Genomic DNA, 18,616 nt, shown 5'->3' with positions numbered 1-18,616 from the left:
AGGGGAGGGAAAGCTGCACGGCCTACAGCCAAAACCCCTGCAGTCAGGTGAATCAAGCCTGGGTGCAGATCTGTGATGTGGTTGTCTGTGGATGTTTATTAACATCTATTTATGGGCAATTTTACATGTGGATGCAAACAATTTGGACTGTTATTCCTTCATTTTCCTGCCAAGCACTAAGAAAGTCTTTTACTGTTTACAAAGTAGGCACTGATACTGACAGAAGTGTGATGTGCTTGCCATATTTTTTTGCATGGGCACAAAACAAGCTTTTGTAATCTAGTTCAGATTTTTTGTATTAAATGTTCTCTACTGTAGAGGGCGAGCTGGAGCAGCAACCAAGCTTGATAGATCCACAAAATCTTCCAACAGTGGTACCAAACCTGACATCTCCTCCAAGTGTAGACAGGACCAAAGCCCCGACAATGTTAAGACAGCTGAGGGTAAGGCATGAAAAAAGCATTAGCAAATGCAGTGAAATATGCAGTCACTTGAAAACTTTCTCTGTGCTGTTTTACAATTGGACTTAGGAGGAATGAATAGGTTTTTAGAATAGAATAGAATCCTTTATTGTCACTGTTCACATTGTCACCAACATTAACTGTGAAAATATGCTTAGCAGCTCCACATGGCAGCGAGAAAGAAAAACAAGAAAAACACAAAAGCGCGATATCTCAATAAAAACAATATAAAATATAAAATATAAAATATAAAATAAGTATTTCCAAGGTATGATAAATACGGGAATGGTTATGATAAATATGGGAATGGGTATGATAAATACGGGAAACAGTGTATACTGTAGTGCAAAAGAGTTTACATTATGGCAATGTCATTATTTACAGCAGGTAGGTGTCTTTGGGGGGGAAGGGATATTGCACTTGGTAGTGAGTGTGGCCATTGTCAGTCTTTGGGTGGGGGTGGGGGTGGGGTGATGGCTTTGACGGCCTGGGGGAAGAAGCTGTTAATGAGTCTTGTAGTTCTGGCTTTGAGAGAGCGGTATCTCTTTCCATGGGGAAACTCAAAGTTCATCCCATAAAAAACAGGAAGAAAAAATGATGGGAGGGGTGTGTGCTGTCCACTGTGTGCAAGAGTCAAAATGCAGTTTTTAGGAGTACAAATGATACAAATGAAATGATGTGATGATAATTAATTCCCTACATTCATGATGATTGTTCAGACATGGGTGATGTTGCATAATATTGCGTTATCACATCGTAGACCATTTCAGGTACAGTAACTATAACATCTTTTTGGCAGAATGTGTTAACAATGAAAAGGTAGACAAGCATTTGATGTCTTCATCCTGTGATCATCACTCTGTGTAGTTTCAGGGTCTCCTGTGAGCGACAGAGTCACTGAGTCCAGTCCAGTCAACCGCAGGTCTCATGTCCCACGGCTGGGTCTGGCCCGCGCCTTGTCCCGCTCTGCTGACACCCAGGACCAGGCAAAGCAGCTCTACCAGGACGTCATTTCCATGGCACCAGGGGTCAGTTGTTATCTGATACACTGAGATTTCAGACGTACTTCAATCCTTTTACAATGCAGTTTACGATGGCCATAAAATGACATCACCCGTTTCACAGCTACTCAACTGTGTGACTTCAGTCTTGGTGAGTCATTCAAGTGGAATGATCACATGCTCGTCCTCAGAACCAAACTATCACATAAACTTGGTTTTATTGAAAAACAAGACTGTTTATGGGAGAATCTTTTGTGATCTAGACAAGAAAGATTCATCTGAATTCCTGATTTCACTTAAGTGATGACTTGCCACAGTTTTCTGGAGATTTTGAGAACCTGTGAAATGTTCGATAAAGTCAGACATTTCATAGGTTCTTTTAGTTGGCGTATATTTTACTTTACTGTCATAACAAACAAAAGATAAACATAATTCTAAGGTTAGAGATTTTTCCCAAGATTTCTCAGCTTGTCTGCCAAAATTTTGCAAGTAGGGTTAGGGTTAGCCCTTGAGAGATGTCTGGTGTAAATTGCCTTCAGTTGTAACCCAGATGAAGTTAATGAATTGCCTGGCTGTCTAGGTTCATGATGCTTATATTGAGCTTGTGAAGCTGCTTGAGCCATCAGACCCAAAGGCTGCAGTGGAGGTTTACTGCAGATTCCCTCTGAAGCCTGTGCCTGAGCAAAGCTTCAATGATGCCTTCATCACAGGAGAGATTGTCCGCATGCTGATGATGACGGAGCAGTACGATCACCCGCTGCTGGGCCCCAGTCTTGTAGCACATGGAAAAGTCATGGGCTTAAGTTATTATTATTATTATTATTATTATTATTATTATTATTATTAACACTGTCGACATTATCGTATTACTCTTGGAAAAACTCTTGGACTATATACTCATTTAGCACACTAAATACTGTACCACCACTTTCCTAGAGGTCACCTTGACTATATTTAATAAATACGTAGTTAAAATACAGTGTTCATGAAGCTGGGCTCATGTGACATGGCATCTATTTATAGAGATATATCCACTCATCTAATGTGATGGTCACATAGATGGCATGACACATTACTTAGAGTTCATACATGCAGCATGATGTCAAATAAATAAATTACAGCACATGGGCAGTCCTTTAGTGAGAAGATGTTCAATCTTTTATTATTACATGAAATATCTCACTTGTTTGAGTTGAAATCATATATCAATGAAAGCCATAAAAAAATCAATTGATTTCAAGTACTGTGACAAATATTTTGAGTTATTTATGTGGAACTGTTTGTATGAATCTGCGCCTGTCTTTGTAGGTTGCATAGAGAAATACATTGACATCTTGGATGGAAAGTCAATGACCAAGCTGCTGAAGAGTGTCTACGCAAGGATCCACGAAAAACATGAAGATGACCAGGATCTACAGGACTTCTTCAGGTTCAAATGCTGGATATGATATTTGCATTAATCACACAGATTACTTCAAATATTATATTTTGACTTGATAAGACTCTGGTCATACATGCAGTGCTCCCCTTGACTTAATGTACCGCTGATGTCATAAATCAGCCTTTCACACGGATCACAAAAATATTTTTTTTATCCAAATGCACATTTAATTTGAAACACAGAAAACTCATTAAAATGTCATATCAAAACTTCAGCACACAAAACTGGAATACAACATTCACCAACAGTGCAAAAAAAGGGGTTTGGGTAAGCATCCTACAAAAATGGAAATAGTATAATTCCGAACCAGAGGTGGTATCACTTCTTTATCCATCCTAATGGATGTTTTTGGATCAGATGGGAACTGTATCATTGTGCGACAGGGGGTTTCTCTGCCCAACATGATCACTGCCTTCACAGCTCAGTCCAGCACTTCCCCAGTTAATTCAATTCCAATGTTTTTCTCACAAGATGAGTCTAAATAAATGTAGACGGATAGGTACTAAGACCCACAGAAGGAAATAGTTCTCTCCAAATGAAAGATCATCAATCCAACGATGACCAGAGGTAAAACTGTGCCCCAGAAAAAGGCGGTAACTTGAACACTATTGATACATCTGTGTTATTGCATCTTACGTTCTTGTGGGCTGCACAGTCCACCAGTCATTCTTGCTTTTTCACACCAAGTTGAGTTTGGTGACAATGAGCACACGGACGGACTGGTCGAAGCCTGAACACACACACAGACCCTGCTTGTCAGGACTCCAGTCCAGGCTGGCGATCGGCTGGGTGGACACTGTGGCGTTCTGTAAGAGGTTGACAGAGCCAGCCACGCCCACATCCACACCAACCGAATCCGTCTTGCTTCTCACAGCTGGATACTCGCTGGAAACGACCATGCAGAATGAAAATGTTTTGTTTGTAGTAAATCAGATAAAAACGTTGTTTTTGTATCTACGACGGTAACGATAGACTACTTACTATTTCCACACATGTAGATTCCCCGCTCCCCCTGCAGTCACGAAGATGTCTCTGTTTTGAGGCAAATGTTTGACCTGCCAGATTGTCGACTTATGGGCCTGAAAACAGAAGAGCAGTCTATTCAATCAGTGAAAATTCATTCCTAGTACCTATGTAAAGTCGCTAAACTGCACTTCAGAAATTTGTAAGATACAGATAGGGCTGATTTTAAGGAACAACACAACAGATGTATATGATGAAATTGCAAAAAAAAAAAAAAAAAAAAAAAAAAAAAAAATCTAAAATGTGTGCCACTTAAAAAAATTTTCTAAACACCCTTAAAATCCACTTTTACTCCATTTTGCGATGTAGATTATAATAATAAATAAAAAGATATAATCCAGTGCCTCAGCCACACGTTTAGATGTCTATAGAGCTACACAAGCAGGGCTGTGCATTAATGCCAGTTTAAGAGTGTTTTTCTAAAATTGGCTCAGAAATAGCCACACTCCTCTCTCCCCACTGGCTCAGTGTCACAAAGCCACAGAGAATATTAGACAAACACGAGCCAAAACACTTCCAGCTGTGAAAACGGCCAAACCGACACGCACCTCATTTACCTCTGTACTATACAAATGTAAAGCTAATAACAGTTATGATAATAATCTTTTGACACGTTTCCATTTGTAGGAGCCAAACACATGTCTGGCTCGCCTTGGCCGTGTCCATTACCTTTTCAGAAACAGAGGCAAAGCCCTTGGTGGGGTGCTGGGTCCTCATGTCAAACACATGGAATTTTCCCTCTAGCGAAGTAGCCACCAGCTTGTTCATGTTGATGTCTTTCCTGTCAAACTCCACACAGCATACCTGGTTATGGTGTCAGAAAAAAATAACACTCACTCACTGGGCATTCACCACATGGCTCTACGGCAGGTTTCTCCATACAATAGAATCTGTTGGAAAGAATGTAATGACCTGGCAGGTTATGAGTAAGATAGACGACTATAAAAATATAATCAGCGCCCTGACCTCACACTTCCCCTGTGGTTTTATTTTAAATGATGCTAGGAAGTCATTTTCAGCTATGTTTTTGTTTTCTCTATGAAGAAATAACTATGTGTGGACAATTTTTGCTAATCAAACCATCAGTTCTCCACGTGAGGACTGAGCTGGGTTGAGCTGGCTAAATTCCAATGCCATTTTGAGTTCCTTATTCCTTCTGAAAAGGTTGTCATTTCTTTCTGTGATCACAAAGTAGCTACATTAACAGATTCAAGAATCAAATGCAGAGAAGCTGTTCACCTCACCCCATTTTTTATGTTGGTTTCCCACCGTAGAGACATATTGCGAAGGTCAAAGAGTTTGATATCCCCATTGTCATATCCAGCACACACACAGCGGTCCTGATCATTAAAGGCGTGACCTGTAAAAGGAAAGTAAAGTAAAGAAAGGAACTGTTTTCATTCTTTCTTAAGGTGCAGGACTCCTTTCAAACATTCTATGGACAACAAACCTGGTAAATGTACATATTAAACCTCAGAGAAAATATCATTTCCCACTCAGTTTGTATGCTCGTTTCACCAATGAGGCTTGGCATGATGGAAGTATTCATTTCTCTTGGACACACTTCCTGCACAAGTTAATGGATGGAGGGCATGCATAAGCTCATATCAGAATTTAGCTGTGTGACTACTCTGGTCTTTCAGATTGTTTCATTCCGGAAAGCCAAAATTAAACTTACCAAATGCAACAGTCCAGCAGTCCCTCTTGGTTTCTCCTTCCATGGGCTCCATGTTGGCTACAGGTGAATCCTTCTGTCTGGAATCCCACACTTTTACTGTCCCTGTACCGCCCAAAGGAATAATTACTTCAAATTCATTTACTTAATTGTCTTTATGTCAATGCTTGAAAGAGGTTTTAATTGCAGTAAGATCAAACCATCTCTGCTTCCAGTGACTATTTCAGGTGCACCATCTCCAATCCCCAGACCACCAACACCATCAATACTATTCACAATTTCTTTGTGGGCCTTTACACTGTACACTGGCACTTCAGGCATCTCCAGATTCCTGTGCACAAAAAGAAGCATCTTCATTGACTGAACCAGCAGAGTCAAACAGCAAGAGGCCAGTTAAATAAAAAAATTAAAATAAAAAAAAGCCCAAACCTTGCTTTCAACACTTCTGTGTTATTACTTGCCAGGCACAAATGGTATGACATCAGTTTACTTTGATAAATTACCATATGTTGAGATTTCCATCAAAATCCCCAGTTGCTAGGTGTCTTTGTTGAAGAGATGTGGCCCCAAATGTCCCACACTTTATGGGCTTAGGTTTCTCCACCTAAAGTATAAGAGAAGAGAGGTTTCGTTCACGAAAATCATACGGCAATGCAGCATGGATAGAAAAGAATACACCCTAAAATTTAAAACCACAACATAAGGCAGAGAGAAATTAGAAATCATAATCATAAATTGGATTACCGACCAATCACAACTACACATGATTAGTCCAAGCCAGGGTCTACAGTACCACAGTTACCAAATGATACACAGGCTGCAGCGCTAACACACACTGTATGTTTCACCGGTCATGTAAAGCTGCCCTTTTGTTGTGTAAATCAAGCTGAAATTATTCCTCTCTTCCTTTGCTTTTGATTTTACAGCTCTTTTAATCTATCTTCAATTACTTTGACTGCATTTTAGCCAGTTAATACAAGGAAAATGAATGGTTGGGGGAAGGAATTGTTTCCGTCATTGTTGAGTCTTTTGAGATTTTGTCTCTGATCCAGATCACAATCATTCTCCACTGACTCAAAGACTTATGTCTTTGAAATGTCTTTCAGCCTGTCTCGCCGCAGACCAAATCTCAACACCAGAAAACTGTCTCTGATTCAGAGGATTACAGCTGATTGGCATCTTCCTGAGGGCAGATGGGCCAGGAAGGTAAGACAAGACAGCCATGCCATACCATAGCATCATCGGTAATGAATACATGACCGTAATAATTATAATAATTCTTTATGACAATCTGGCTAACAGAGGTCACTGCAGTTTTTGCGTTGCCCGTTGCTATGGAGACAACAACCTAGCAAGAGTTTTCTAGAAAGCCTCGGTTTGCCAGAATCGCGGTGGATATTTCTGAGGGCAGATGTTCACAGCAGCAAACGGCAGTGACACGTTGTTGTGCTTTCTACCTCCTTGATAAGCTGAGCCTCTCCGTGCTGCACTTCAAATATTTGCATTACTCCGGTTCCCCTCGGAAAGTTCCCCAGGCAGACAAACTTCGCACTGCACGGAATCCACTTGCTGTCAAAAACCGTGTAGTTCAGGCTCTTCTGAATGTGCGCAATGATCTGAGGCTTTGATAAAGGCGACGACATCTTTGCTGGTTGGAAAAGAGTGTGTAAAACCGCCGAAAAAGCTCGTGAAAAGTAACAAGACAATCGCTCATCAGTGCGTTTCTCTGCCCAAAACAAACTGCACTCGTCTATGGCGGCTGCCCAAAGAGATGCCTGATCAAAATGTTTACATCGAAAGTACACTGGCACTACGGGACAATATAGCTGAACATTTTCCCCCAACGAAACTAAAGTTCAGTAACAAACTTAGACTAATTTTCTGTATTCAACACAGTTTTTGCCATTATTGAACGTCCTCCCTTTACAGGCGCCGCCGACGTGTCGTTTGGGGTCCTTTTTGCCACACGAGGGCAGCTCTCCTGCTACAGTGTCCTCAGTCTGCTCCAGTTTTGACTCTTTAAACCAATTTTAAAACTCATTTCGGGATGGACGTTGATAAAAATATAGTCCCCGGCGCCAGTGCTGCCGAGGAGAGTAAAGATGACGGAGAGTCTTTCACAAAGGTAAAGTCTAAAAAGACTCAGAAGCGAAAACGTGACGAGGATGGAGTGAACATGGACACGGACGCGGACGGGCCAGCGGCAGTGAAGCGGCCGCAGTTTCCGCCGATTTCAGGCGACAAGCTGAGGGTAAGAACTGTCGGCACGGATTCTCCGTGTGTTGTCTCCACTTTATCCAACTCCATCTCATTCCATGGCGGTTATCTCTATCGCACGTTGAGGCTGTTACGTAATCGGCGAGTTTTGCGTGCTCTGAAGAAAGCTGCAGCAGTGCAGGGGGAGACAAACACCAGGAGACAGAAGTCAGAATGTATTTAGTTTACAATGTTTTGTTTTTTATTTCATCGAATCACGATAAAAAAAAAAAAAAAAAAAAAGTTCATTAAATTCACAGAAAATCACTGGCCCTCACACACACACACACACCCGGTTCATGTTAAGAATGAAGGCCTTTTATTCCAGCTGCAGTCAGCAGATGCCCCACAAAGTAGCTTGTAACGATCCAAAATGACAAACATCGGACTCATGAAATATTCATAACTGGTATCCATCCAGCAGCACAAAGATTAGAGACAGGGCCCACAGCTTGACTGCACATTAATGTGACAGGAAAATGAAGACAACGATCAGTCATGATGATGGCTGCACCTGATTGTGGGCAGCACTACTCTAACGTCGAAGAGTGTTCTTCTCTTTGATAGAGGATCTGGGTGGTTTGAATAATAATAATAAGATTAAATGCCAATCAACGTTATTGCTTGTCGTCTTTAATATTTAGGTGGAATCTTAATTTAGTGCTACACAACACACACAATTTAATGCTGTTATGCAGTACTAAATGATTTTATTTTTTTTTCACCCCCATGTGTCGCAGGGACCAGACCAAATGCGCAAAATTCCTGTCCCGGCTCACAGATACACACCGCTGAAGGACAACTGGATGAAGATTTTCACTCCAATTGTAGAGAACCTGCAGCTTCAAGTCAGATTCAACCTGAAAACCAGAAATGTTGAAATCAAAGTAAGTTTCCACATCTCCACCATTTGAGTGAATATTAGCTGCTGACACTAAATGTCCACCTCTTCTGCTTTCACTGGTACCCACAGCTGTGTGTGTAAAGTTTGTGTAATTTGCTTCCCTCTTTCAGACATGCAAGGAAACACAGGACATTGGCTCGCTCACAAAAGCAGCAGATTTTGTTAAAGCCTTTGTTCTAGGATTCCAGGTTGAAGTAAGTACACTAATGGAAGGCTTTGGTGAATTATGCATGATTTCATATGTCTAGTGTTTTTAAATCAGATTGTCTTTCTTTTTAAAATCATATTTTGGGGCCTTTGTAAGACCTTATTTTAGCTGGTATTTGGCACAGAGGTGGACAGGAAACAGGGAGAGAAATTAGATTTTATTTTATTTTTTTTTTTTTTTTTGTACACTGTTGTTGTTTATTTTTTCAGGCCAGTATTAAGTTTGGGGAGAGATTTGGCAGGATCATCTCTTATGATGGGTTTGCTGATATTGAGCTTCTGTTCCACTGCCCATAAAACAATAGTTGGTTTAAAGGCTTGTTATTTATACTTCAATGTCAAGTTACTTGTCTGTAGTTGTCAGAACGTCAAACATATGACACATTTCTATTCTTTATTATTATTTGAATGCTGTGTGGTTTTTGTTTGTGATGTAACACTCTCACTTTCTCTTCCCAGGATGCCCTAGCTCTCGTCAGATTAGATGAGCTTTTCCTAGAAAGCTTTGATGTCACTGACGGTAAGGTGGTACCATGTGTCTACTCTGAAACAGGCCACCATCTATTAACACAGTTTTCCCTGATGAAAAATGAACTAAATGTTTCTTGGTGTGAATTAAATTGCTCTCATGTTTCTGTCTTGGCAGTGAAACCTTTGAAGGGGGACCACTTATCCAGAGCCATTGGAAGAATAGCAGGGAAAGGAGGAAAAACCAAATTCACTATTGAAAATGTCACAAAGACTCGCATTGTGCTCGCAGACACGTGAGTTAAAATTCATAGTAAAATAATGATCATAACGATTTTATGGTCAGTTTTATTACTGTAATGATCGTTTCCTATTTCTTAAAAAAAAAAAAAAAACAACCTTTTGGTGCTCTCTTTACATTTAATTAATTCTTTCAAAATATTAGAACATTTTTATTTTATTCAGAGCAAATTCAAATCGGCACTCATTTGTGTCTCAACAGAAAAGTTCACATATTGGGGTCTTTCCAGAATATCAAGATGGCCAGGACAGCCATTTGTAACTTAATCTTGGGTAAGTGAAACATTGTTTTCATATGGTTGTCATATCTGGAGTTTGTCGCTTTGACTCGAGATGTCATGCTAAGTAGCGACCTTTAAACCTTTCTGTCCCACAGGAAGTCCTCCTTCAAAGGTCTATGGCAACATCAGAGTGGTGGCCAGCAGGACTGCTGAGAGATTCTGAAGTCTCATTGGCTCCACTGGCTGCTGGAATTCCTGCTCTGAACCTTGTTAAGACTGTTGACTGTCTTATGGACAGACATATCAGGTCCCTCTGTGATGATGACCTCATGTTTCCAGGTCCCTTTTTGGATCAGTTGGTCCAGGCATGAGGAAAAGGATCTGATACAGGCCTGAAAATATCAGTTTGTAAATAAAAGCAAATATGAATTCACTGAACACCGACTTGAAATCCATCAACAGACAGTGGCTGCCAACATGGGTTTTCTAATTAACAATGGACAGATAATCCTTTACTTTCAACATTTCAAAGTTTATTTAAATTTTATTTCATTTTCATACAGTATCAAGTTTTCAACAGTCCCACAGCATAAGATGCAGCATGCAGAAAAAGGAAAAGAAGGTTCTCAAACAAATCTTTTCAGATACCCCCACACAAACTAAAAAGAACCCAAGTCCCTCAGAGAAAAAGTAGCACTTACAAACTAAAGCGCGGTCTGAACTATACAGAGAACAGAGAGCCAGAACTGCATTTAACAAATACTTATATACAAAAGAAAGAAAATAAACAAAATTTTCCCCTTTAAGCTGAGTACAGTGTGTGGCAGTTTGAGACAGGATCAGATATGCAACTTTTACTGGAATAGAAGCATCTGGCTGACCCGGGTGAAATACAAAAAAGTTACATGTAGTTCAGTTCATTTGGATTACCTCTCATAATATGTGTACATTTACCAAAGTTTGGCAACATCCATATTGTATACCATTAAATTCTTAAATATATTAACATCACCATTCATGTGTAAACAAGAGGATTATTTCAAAAAATTGATCTACATGCACAACAAAAAATATATTTCCATGTCATGCAAGCACAGGGAGGCCCAAGCCGTGCAGAGCTTTGGGATAAGGGACAATAGAGCACTCTAGATTCACATCTCTGACCGAAAACTGCTCAAAGCTGCAGTCTGCCCCCAAAGTAAAAAAATAAAAAAATGTCCTGATGCCAATTTTGTAGTAGGAAGCTTTTTTTTCCCCGCTAGAAATTAAGTTTGTTAGGTTGTTGTTCTCCCTGTTTGTATGAGTGGGTGGAAGGGGGAGAAAATGAGGTGATTGTGAAGGAAAAAAAATTGGGAGAAGAAGCCTATTTTTGAAATGTACACCATCCCCCCCCAAAAAAAACTATTACTAACTACTATCCCATTGCATACCGATCATGCCAACGTGTTAAGATTTTAAGTGTTTGTGTTGCGTTGAAGAAAACTGACCTGTTCTGCGCTGTACTGAGAAAGGTTAAGTATTCAGAAGGGCTCACATAAAGCAGAGGCAAAGCCTTCTCCTCTCGCTGGTAAAGAATATGAGCACATTGATTACCTAATATACACATATTGGTTTAAAAAAAAAAAAAAAAATCGCTGCCTGCAGATAAGTCTCTTAAATTGCTATTTACTAACAAACAACATAGTCTGACCATTATTCACCCTTAAGCAAAGTCCATCCAGCCACTGTCCTTAATCTTAAATAAAACTAATGATTCCACTAAATTTCCTTTGTCACTGAGTGCAGAGCTATTCTTTGCATTGGAGATTGTTGTATGAATGCACACAGTCAAAATGCAAAATACTTCAGAGTAAACCATGTATCCCTTTTGCAGCCACAAATAATTTTTTTTGGAAAGACATTTTCTTGGCATTTTTTTTTCTACCTATAATTTCATGACAAGAGACAAGGATAATCTCCAACAATATAAAGTCATTCCTAAGTAGAAATAAAACTAAATCTTATAAAAAAAAAAAAAAAAAAAAAAAACATGAATTGCTTTGCTAAGAGTCACTGGAAGCTTCACTGGTCTAACCCAAGCTGCTTGTGTGTAAGCTAAAAGCAGAGGAGACAAAGTTAAAAAGATTTTAGTTTAGTATCTACTGTGACTCGCAGTCGTGCAGTCAGACGTGTCACGGACGACAGCAGTGATGACGGGTAATAACTTGGACTGGTTTCTGGATATTTTCAGGTTGGCACTTCATACCCTACTTCCTAGTTGTACTGTAAGTCAAGTGTTAATATACTACACACTTCCCCTCACAAGACAACGATAGATATATTTGTATTTTTTCTTCTTTATAAAAGACAAGAACAAAAAATAAATATCAAAAATAACAATTAACAAAAAAGAAAGGATGAAATATGAACAAGCCAACCAGTCTCCTCACTGAGCCCCCTTTCTCCCCCTTCATCCAAAATCAGAGATGCTCTTGCAAATGACAAATAGATGTCCTTCAGTCTCTTAAAGTGCTACGACCGGGTTATTGAGAGGATTTACAGTTCAATAACACTTCAAAGTTGGCTTCACGACGCCTGTGGTTTTTTGAAAGAAAAAGTGGCTCGAGAGAGAGAGAGAGCGAGAGAGGGAGAGAGAGAGAGAGAGAGAGAGAGAGAGAGAGAGAGAGAGAGAATACTTCCATTGAGTTACACAGAGAGCGATTTGCCGGACGTCTTGAGCAGATCTTCAGAGATGGTGGAGAAAGCGAGTGTCAAGGAGGAAGGGGGAAATTCAGCGAGCTGAATGTGCTCACACATCCACCACCATCTTTTTGTGTATATCAAGACCACCAACCACCTGCAGAAACAGAGGGGGGAGGGTTTGTGAGATTTTGGCTCATTATTGCAGAGAAAATACAATCTACTATTAACATGACTCAGTTCTCAGCATCCCAGTGCACAATGACAGTGAACTGGGATCCATATTAACAGGACCCTGATATGCTACTTCAACAAGATTTTTGTTATCAACGAAGCCACTATCCATACAGATAATTTCTAAAAAAAAAAAAAAAAAAAAAACTAGCAGTCTAACCACAGTGAAGTCTTCAAATTATTTTCATCCAAAACAGTGAATGTGAACGGTGAAAATTATCCATCAAAAGGCCAATCAGGAATTGACCATCACACTTTGATAAAGCTGGGACTCACAAACATAATTTCCTACCATGCAGCTCTATTGTGACGCCATGGGTCTCTAACACAGCAGAGGTTACTGTGGCATCCCTAACATTAAATAACAAGTCAACTGAACTTGTGAACCGTCCCTTTAATGGCCAGATTGTTTCAGCAGCCTTTTGACAGAATCTTTTTTTTTTTTTTATTTTATTTTACAGCCGTCTTATTTTTAAAGTTTAAAAATTTAACTTTAGCTTCTTTCATCCTCCAGTGGTAAGATCAGGATGTTTCTACGTGAGACAGAAATCATGTCACACAGCGCCTCCGTCTTCGAGCTGCGCTGTTTTGTTAAAAACAGGATGTGATATTCTCCTGCGCCAGCCTGATAATACACGCACACAAGGTTGAGAGCCTTTTTAGTTCAAGGCTCCGGAGATGCAGCCGTCAAATGTGGGCCTTGTGTCTGTCAGAGTTAGAGACGGTGCCTTTCATTTTAGAAAATGTCTCGGAGCAAAGTGAGCTCCACTGGGGTCCAACAGGAGACGAGCTGTGCGGAGGATTCTTTAGAGAGCGCTAATTGTGCAGACTTCATTCTTTGATCCCAAATTAGATAATGAAGGCCATGTATCTCAACTGTAAAAGTACTTCAGTTGGTCCGACAGCAAGTCCTCAGCATTGGCTTGGGTTGAGATCTTTACAAAGAGCTGAGCTCGATGATCCTCTGACAACCAATATCAATCGAGGTAAAATAGCCGTTTGGCACCTCATTAAAGCCACCTGCTCAACATTTTTAAAATAAAAGTAACACTGTCACAATTCTGTCATCTTAGAAATATCTCTAGGATGAACTCATTGGGTGAAATCCAAGAGTTGTGTATCAGTTTTAACTTTGAACTGCTGTGACTCCAGCTGTGTGGATGTAGATACCAGCACTCAAACAGGTTGGACAAGCTGATCAGGCGAGCTAGCTCTGTGGTTGGCACAAAGCTGGACTCTCTGGTGACAGTTGCAGAGAGGAGATCCAGAAACAAACTGCTGGCTATTATGGACAACGCCAGTCACCCTCTGCAGCCTGTCATCAGTGCACAGAAAAGCCTGTTGAGTGACAGACTGCTTCTCCCCAGGTGCAGAACCAACAGATTCAAAGACTCCTTTGTCCCCCGAGCAATAAAACTGTATAACTCTGCACTAGGTGGGAGGGGGAGGAGTAGCAGGAAGAAAGAGGGATTGCAGAAGATGGGACACTAAAAAAACTGAATATTTATGGTTGTACATTTGTTGTTTATATATTTCAAACTGTGTGTTTTCTTTTACTGTTCTTGTCGGTGCTGTACCTGCTGGAACAACAATTTCCCTGACGGAGACCTCCCAAGGGATTAATAAAGTCTATCTTATCTTATCTTATCTTATCTTATCTTACTTGTTGGGCTCGCAGAATCCAGAAACCACGGTAAAAAGTTAGAAGTATTTCAGAGACATCACACATTTCAGTCCTTGAGAGTCATATTTTCTCTGCCATTCATGGTTGTGTCTTATTACAGTGCTGTGAAAAAGTATCTGCCCCCTTCCTGATTTTTTACTTTTTTTGCATACGTGTCACTCTCAACTGTTTCAGATCAAACTAATTTAAATATTAAACAAAGATAACCAAAGTAAACATAACAGTTTTTCTGTGATTTATGAAAAATTCTATCCAAGCCTACATGATCCTGTGTGAAAAAGTAATTGCCCCCCTTGTTAAATGATGAGGTAACTGTGATTAATCATATTATTGTGGAAAGCTGAGTTAAATTTTATAGCCTCACCCAGACCTGATTGCTGCCAGACCTTTCAAATCAAGAGATCACTGAAATAGAACCTGTCTGACAAGGTGAAGTAGGCCATATTGAAAACAAGACATCATGCTGCGAGCCAAAGAAATTTAGAAGCAGATAAGAGGAAAAGTAATTGACATGTCTCACTCTGGAAAAGGTTACAAAGGCATTTCTAAATCTTTGGGACTCTAGCGGACCACGGTGAGAGCCATTATCCACAGATGGAGAAAGCATGTTACAGTGGTGAACCTTCTCAGGAGCAGCCGGCGTACAAACATTACCCCAAGAGCACAGCGACAACTGATCCAAGAGCTCACAAAGGAACCCAGAACAACCTCTAAACAACTGCAGGCCTCACTTGCCTCAGTAAAGGTCAGTGTTCATGACTCAGCCATAAGAAAGAGACAAGGCAAAAATGGCATGCATGGCAGAGTCAGCCACTGCTGACCAAAAAAAAAAAAAAAAAAACACACACACATCTTGAGGATCCCCAAAGCTTTTGGGAAAATATTCTGTAGACTGATGAAACAAAAGTTGAACTTTTTGGAAGGAGTGCATCCCGTTACATCTGCTGAACATCATGCCACCAGTGAAACATGGTGGTGGTGGTGTCATGGTTTGGGGCTGCTTTGCTTCACACACTGCTGATTGAAGGAACCATGAACTCTCTCTACCAACAAATCCTGAAGGAGAATGTTCGTGACCTCAAGCTGAAGCACACTTGGGTTCTGCAGCAGAACAATGATCCAAAGCACGTCAGCAGGTCCACTTCTGAATGGCTTAAAAGAAACAAAAAGATTGTTTTGGAGTGGTCTAGTCAAAGTCCAGACCTGAATCCAACTGAGATGCTGTGGCACGACCTTAAAAAGGCGGTTCATGCTCGGAAACCCTCCAATGTGGCTGATTTAAAACAATTCTGCAAAGAAGAGTGGGCCAAAATTCCTCCACAGCGATGTGAAAGACCCATTGCCAGTTATCACAAACACTTGACTGCAGCTGTTGCTGCTAAAGGTGGTTCAACCAGTTGTTAGCTTTAGGGGGCAATTACTTTTTCTCATGGGCCATGCAGGTTCAAATGGCTTTTTTTTTTTCCCTTAATAAATAAAATCGGCACTTAAAACTGAATTCTGTGTTTACTTGTGAGTTATCTTATCAACTTATATTTAGATTTGCTTGATCTGAAATAGCCAAGAGTAACAAAGGTGCGAGGGGGGGGTAAGAAATTGGTACAGGGGCAAATGTTTTTTCACAGCACTGTATTTCTCTTCAGATTGAATTAGCTTCATTTAATTAACGCTCATGTTTTGATTCAGTAAAGGTGGAGTTCACAGCTGGGAAGCTGTTCTGGTTGTCATCTCACTGCAGTAGACTGACCCCCCCCCCCCCACCCGGTCTGCTGCTTGTGTACTTATTAAGCAAAGCTGTCCCTGCACTTTTATATCTCCTTTCTCTCGTATTATATCAGCAGTCACCCCCTCACATGACCATCCTGAGATTTAAATTTTCAGCAGTCCTGACTGTTGCTCTCACTACATATGTAGTCTCATTTTACAGTTAAACAGGACTTAGCTGACAGTGTCAACACAGGATAAATGTGATCTTTTACTTGTTGCTTGGGTTGTTAGTTCTGTGGTATAATACAGCCAAAGTGCTAGCTCTATATTTTTAGTGCACCCTCACATGTAGCAAGAACGTACTGGCCTATATTTACAGCCTTTGACACCGTATTTCAACAGGAAACTGAAACCCAGCGCTGTCCACCCTCAGCAAAAAGCTGTTTCCAGGGTTTTCTGCCCCTTTGACATTTAGCTTCACCACAACAGGCTGCATAAGCAGAAATGTCCTGCATGCCCCCCTAAAATACCCCAGGAGGGCTTCTACTTACTGCACAGAACTCTTCAAACGATATCCTGCCATCTCCGTCCTTGTCTGCGTTGATAATGGTCTTGTCCACAATCTGCTGGAGCTGTGTGTCCTTCAGGTTGTTGCCTACCATCATTTTCAGTACCTGGAAGAGCTCGCCATTGGAGATGTAGCCATCTTTGTCCATGTCGTAGATCCTGAAAGCAACTGAGGTGCAGGGCGTAGCATGAGGAAGGGGAGGAACCCAAATAGGGGTAAATGTGAGTGCCACCGCTAACCACACAAGTGAAAACACTTGACTTCAACACACAGACACACGCATGCACAAAATCAATTAAGGCTCACAAACTGCTGGAATGATATTTCCACATGAAGTAATCTGGCCATAAGGATAATTATTTATGATAATTTCTGATCATTATTTACGATACACGACGTGTTCCCATCTGTTAGCAGGCGATTCCATTTTGTACAACAATTAACGGCTTCTATAATTTTCACAACTTGGTGAGACAAACAGGTGAGGGAAGGCTCAGGAGAATATGCCCAAGCAGGTTCAACTTCCAAAGTAGCAAAACAAATACATGTGGTTTTAACGAAGACGCAGCTTTACTTACACCGAAGCTTCTGTTCCTTGTCCCCCTTGACACTGAACTGCGAGACTCCTTCGATGAACTCTGGGAGACGAGAGCATCAATCAGTGTCCGTAAGGCTTTTTGCATGTGTGTGATATAATGGTATATATGTCATGTTTGCACTGGAAAGGCTGAACTGAAGATGGTGGTGAAGGAATCCACTTCATATAGGCTAATAGCATTGTACATATACACATTAAGTCTGAAACAACAGGTGGTATAAAAACCCAACAACATCCCACTGTTTTTATGACATGGCGAAAAATGAATAGTTACTACCCATATTTGAAAGCATTTCCTGATGTCCATCTTAAAAGGTTCATTCAATGCACTGAAGAGTTGAGAGACCAATTGCATTAAATCTTGTGCCCTAGTTGGATCTCAAATAGTTATAACAATAGGTCCTTTTTGTCAAACGCGTCTAAGACTAATTCCCTGTCATGAGTCTGGAAATAGATTTCTTCATGGCTCACTGGCTTTGTGCAGTGACACAATCCCTGCTATCAGTTAGCTTTATTGCAGAAAATGACCTTCAGGTGACACTGAACTCTATTGGACCATTGTACAGCTACTTAATATTGTTAGTTGAATAAATAAAAACTCACAGCATTCACATTACTCTTTATGCTCCCTTGTGTTGTCACCAGTATGTGCACCAGTGGTATTAACGGTGTGTTTTTGTCCTTAAATGCTTGTTTTGGAGTTTTTAATAGGACATTTGGCTGCTGAAATATAAAAACTCTTACGCAAAAAGCTGTTTTTGTTAACTTAATTTTCGACTGGGCTCCTTACACAGTCTGCCTATATTTAAGATCAGATGCCCAAGTAGCTGACGGCACTCGTCCTGTTTTTAGGGTCTGTACTAGACTTGTATGATTGTTGGCAACTGGATGATTAGAGCATTGATGCTCAATATCAACTTCATACAGATATCAATGCAATTACAAAGGCCTTCTTTTAGGTAGATAGAAGTCAAGTGAGCGTCCTCTGACTGAACTGGGAACTCTGACTAGTCACAACATATAAACTGTGATTAGGTGGTGGTCAAATTTGAAATATTGGTTACCTTACTGATACTGCCAATCTACTGATATGAAACTAGAAATGTTGTGATATCATCAAAATCAGCTCATAGACTAACAGACGACAATAAAGCTGTAACATCAAGTAAAATCATGCCTGCAGAGTTTA

The 18,616-nt window shown here is 40.4% G+C and overlaps 3 protein-coding genes across 3 annotated transcripts in view; 1 reads left to right on the top strand and 2 right to left on the bottom strand.

Moving 5' to 3' along the window:
* Positions 1-2,610: 2,610 nt before the first annotated feature.
* On the bottom strand, positions 2,611-7,389 carry dnaaf10 (dynein axonemal assembly factor 10). Its single transcript, XM_029520424.1, has 8 exons — positions 7,059-7,389; positions 6,105-6,205; positions 5,802-5,932; positions 5,605-5,706; positions 5,171-5,286; positions 4,596-4,730; positions 3,885-3,982; positions 2,611-3,788 (listed from the first exon to the last, which is right to left on the bottom strand). The coding sequence occupies exons 1-8, from the start codon at positions 7,242-7,244 to the stop codon at positions 3,581-3,583; spliced, it is 1,077 nt and encodes a 358-aa protein (XP_029376284.1). The 5' UTR covers positions 7,245-7,389; the 3' UTR covers positions 2,611-3,580.
* Positions 7,390-7,560: 171 nt separating this feature from the next.
* On the top strand, positions 7,561-11,605 carry pno1 (partner of NOB1 homolog). Its single transcript, XM_029520425.1, has 7 exons — positions 7,561-7,852; positions 8,598-8,744; positions 8,872-8,955; positions 9,428-9,488; positions 9,615-9,732; positions 9,939-10,009; positions 10,113-11,605. The coding sequence occupies exons 1-7, from the start codon at positions 7,649-7,651 to the stop codon at positions 10,178-10,180; spliced, it is 753 nt and encodes a 250-aa protein (XP_029376285.1). The 5' UTR covers positions 7,561-7,648; the 3' UTR covers positions 10,181-11,605.
* LOC115055041 (calcineurin subunit B type 1) overlaps positions 10,451-18,616 on the bottom strand; it is a 26,068-nt gene continuing 17,902 nt past the window's right edge. The window contains exons 4-6 of the mRNA XM_029520426.1: positions 17,408-17,467; positions 16,813-16,997; positions 10,451-12,793 (exon numbers count right to left, since the gene is read on the bottom strand). Of these exons, the coding sequence (XP_029376286.1) occupies positions 12,746-12,793; positions 16,813-16,997; positions 17,408-17,467 (293 nt within the window). The 3' untranslated portion in view covers positions 10,451-12,745. The remainder of the gene's footprint in view (positions 12,794-16,812; positions 16,998-17,407; positions 17,468-18,616) is intronic.

Source organism: Echeneis naucrates, chromosome 15 (genome assembly GCF_900963305.1).
Source record: "Echeneis naucrates chromosome 15, fEcheNa1.1, whole genome shotgun sequence".
NCBI classification, from domain to species: Eukaryota; Metazoa; Chordata; class Actinopteri; order Carangiformes; family Echeneidae; genus Echeneis; species Echeneis naucrates.
Note: the sequence above shows the minus strand (reverse complement) of the source record. Positions and strands in the feature narration are given on the sequence as shown.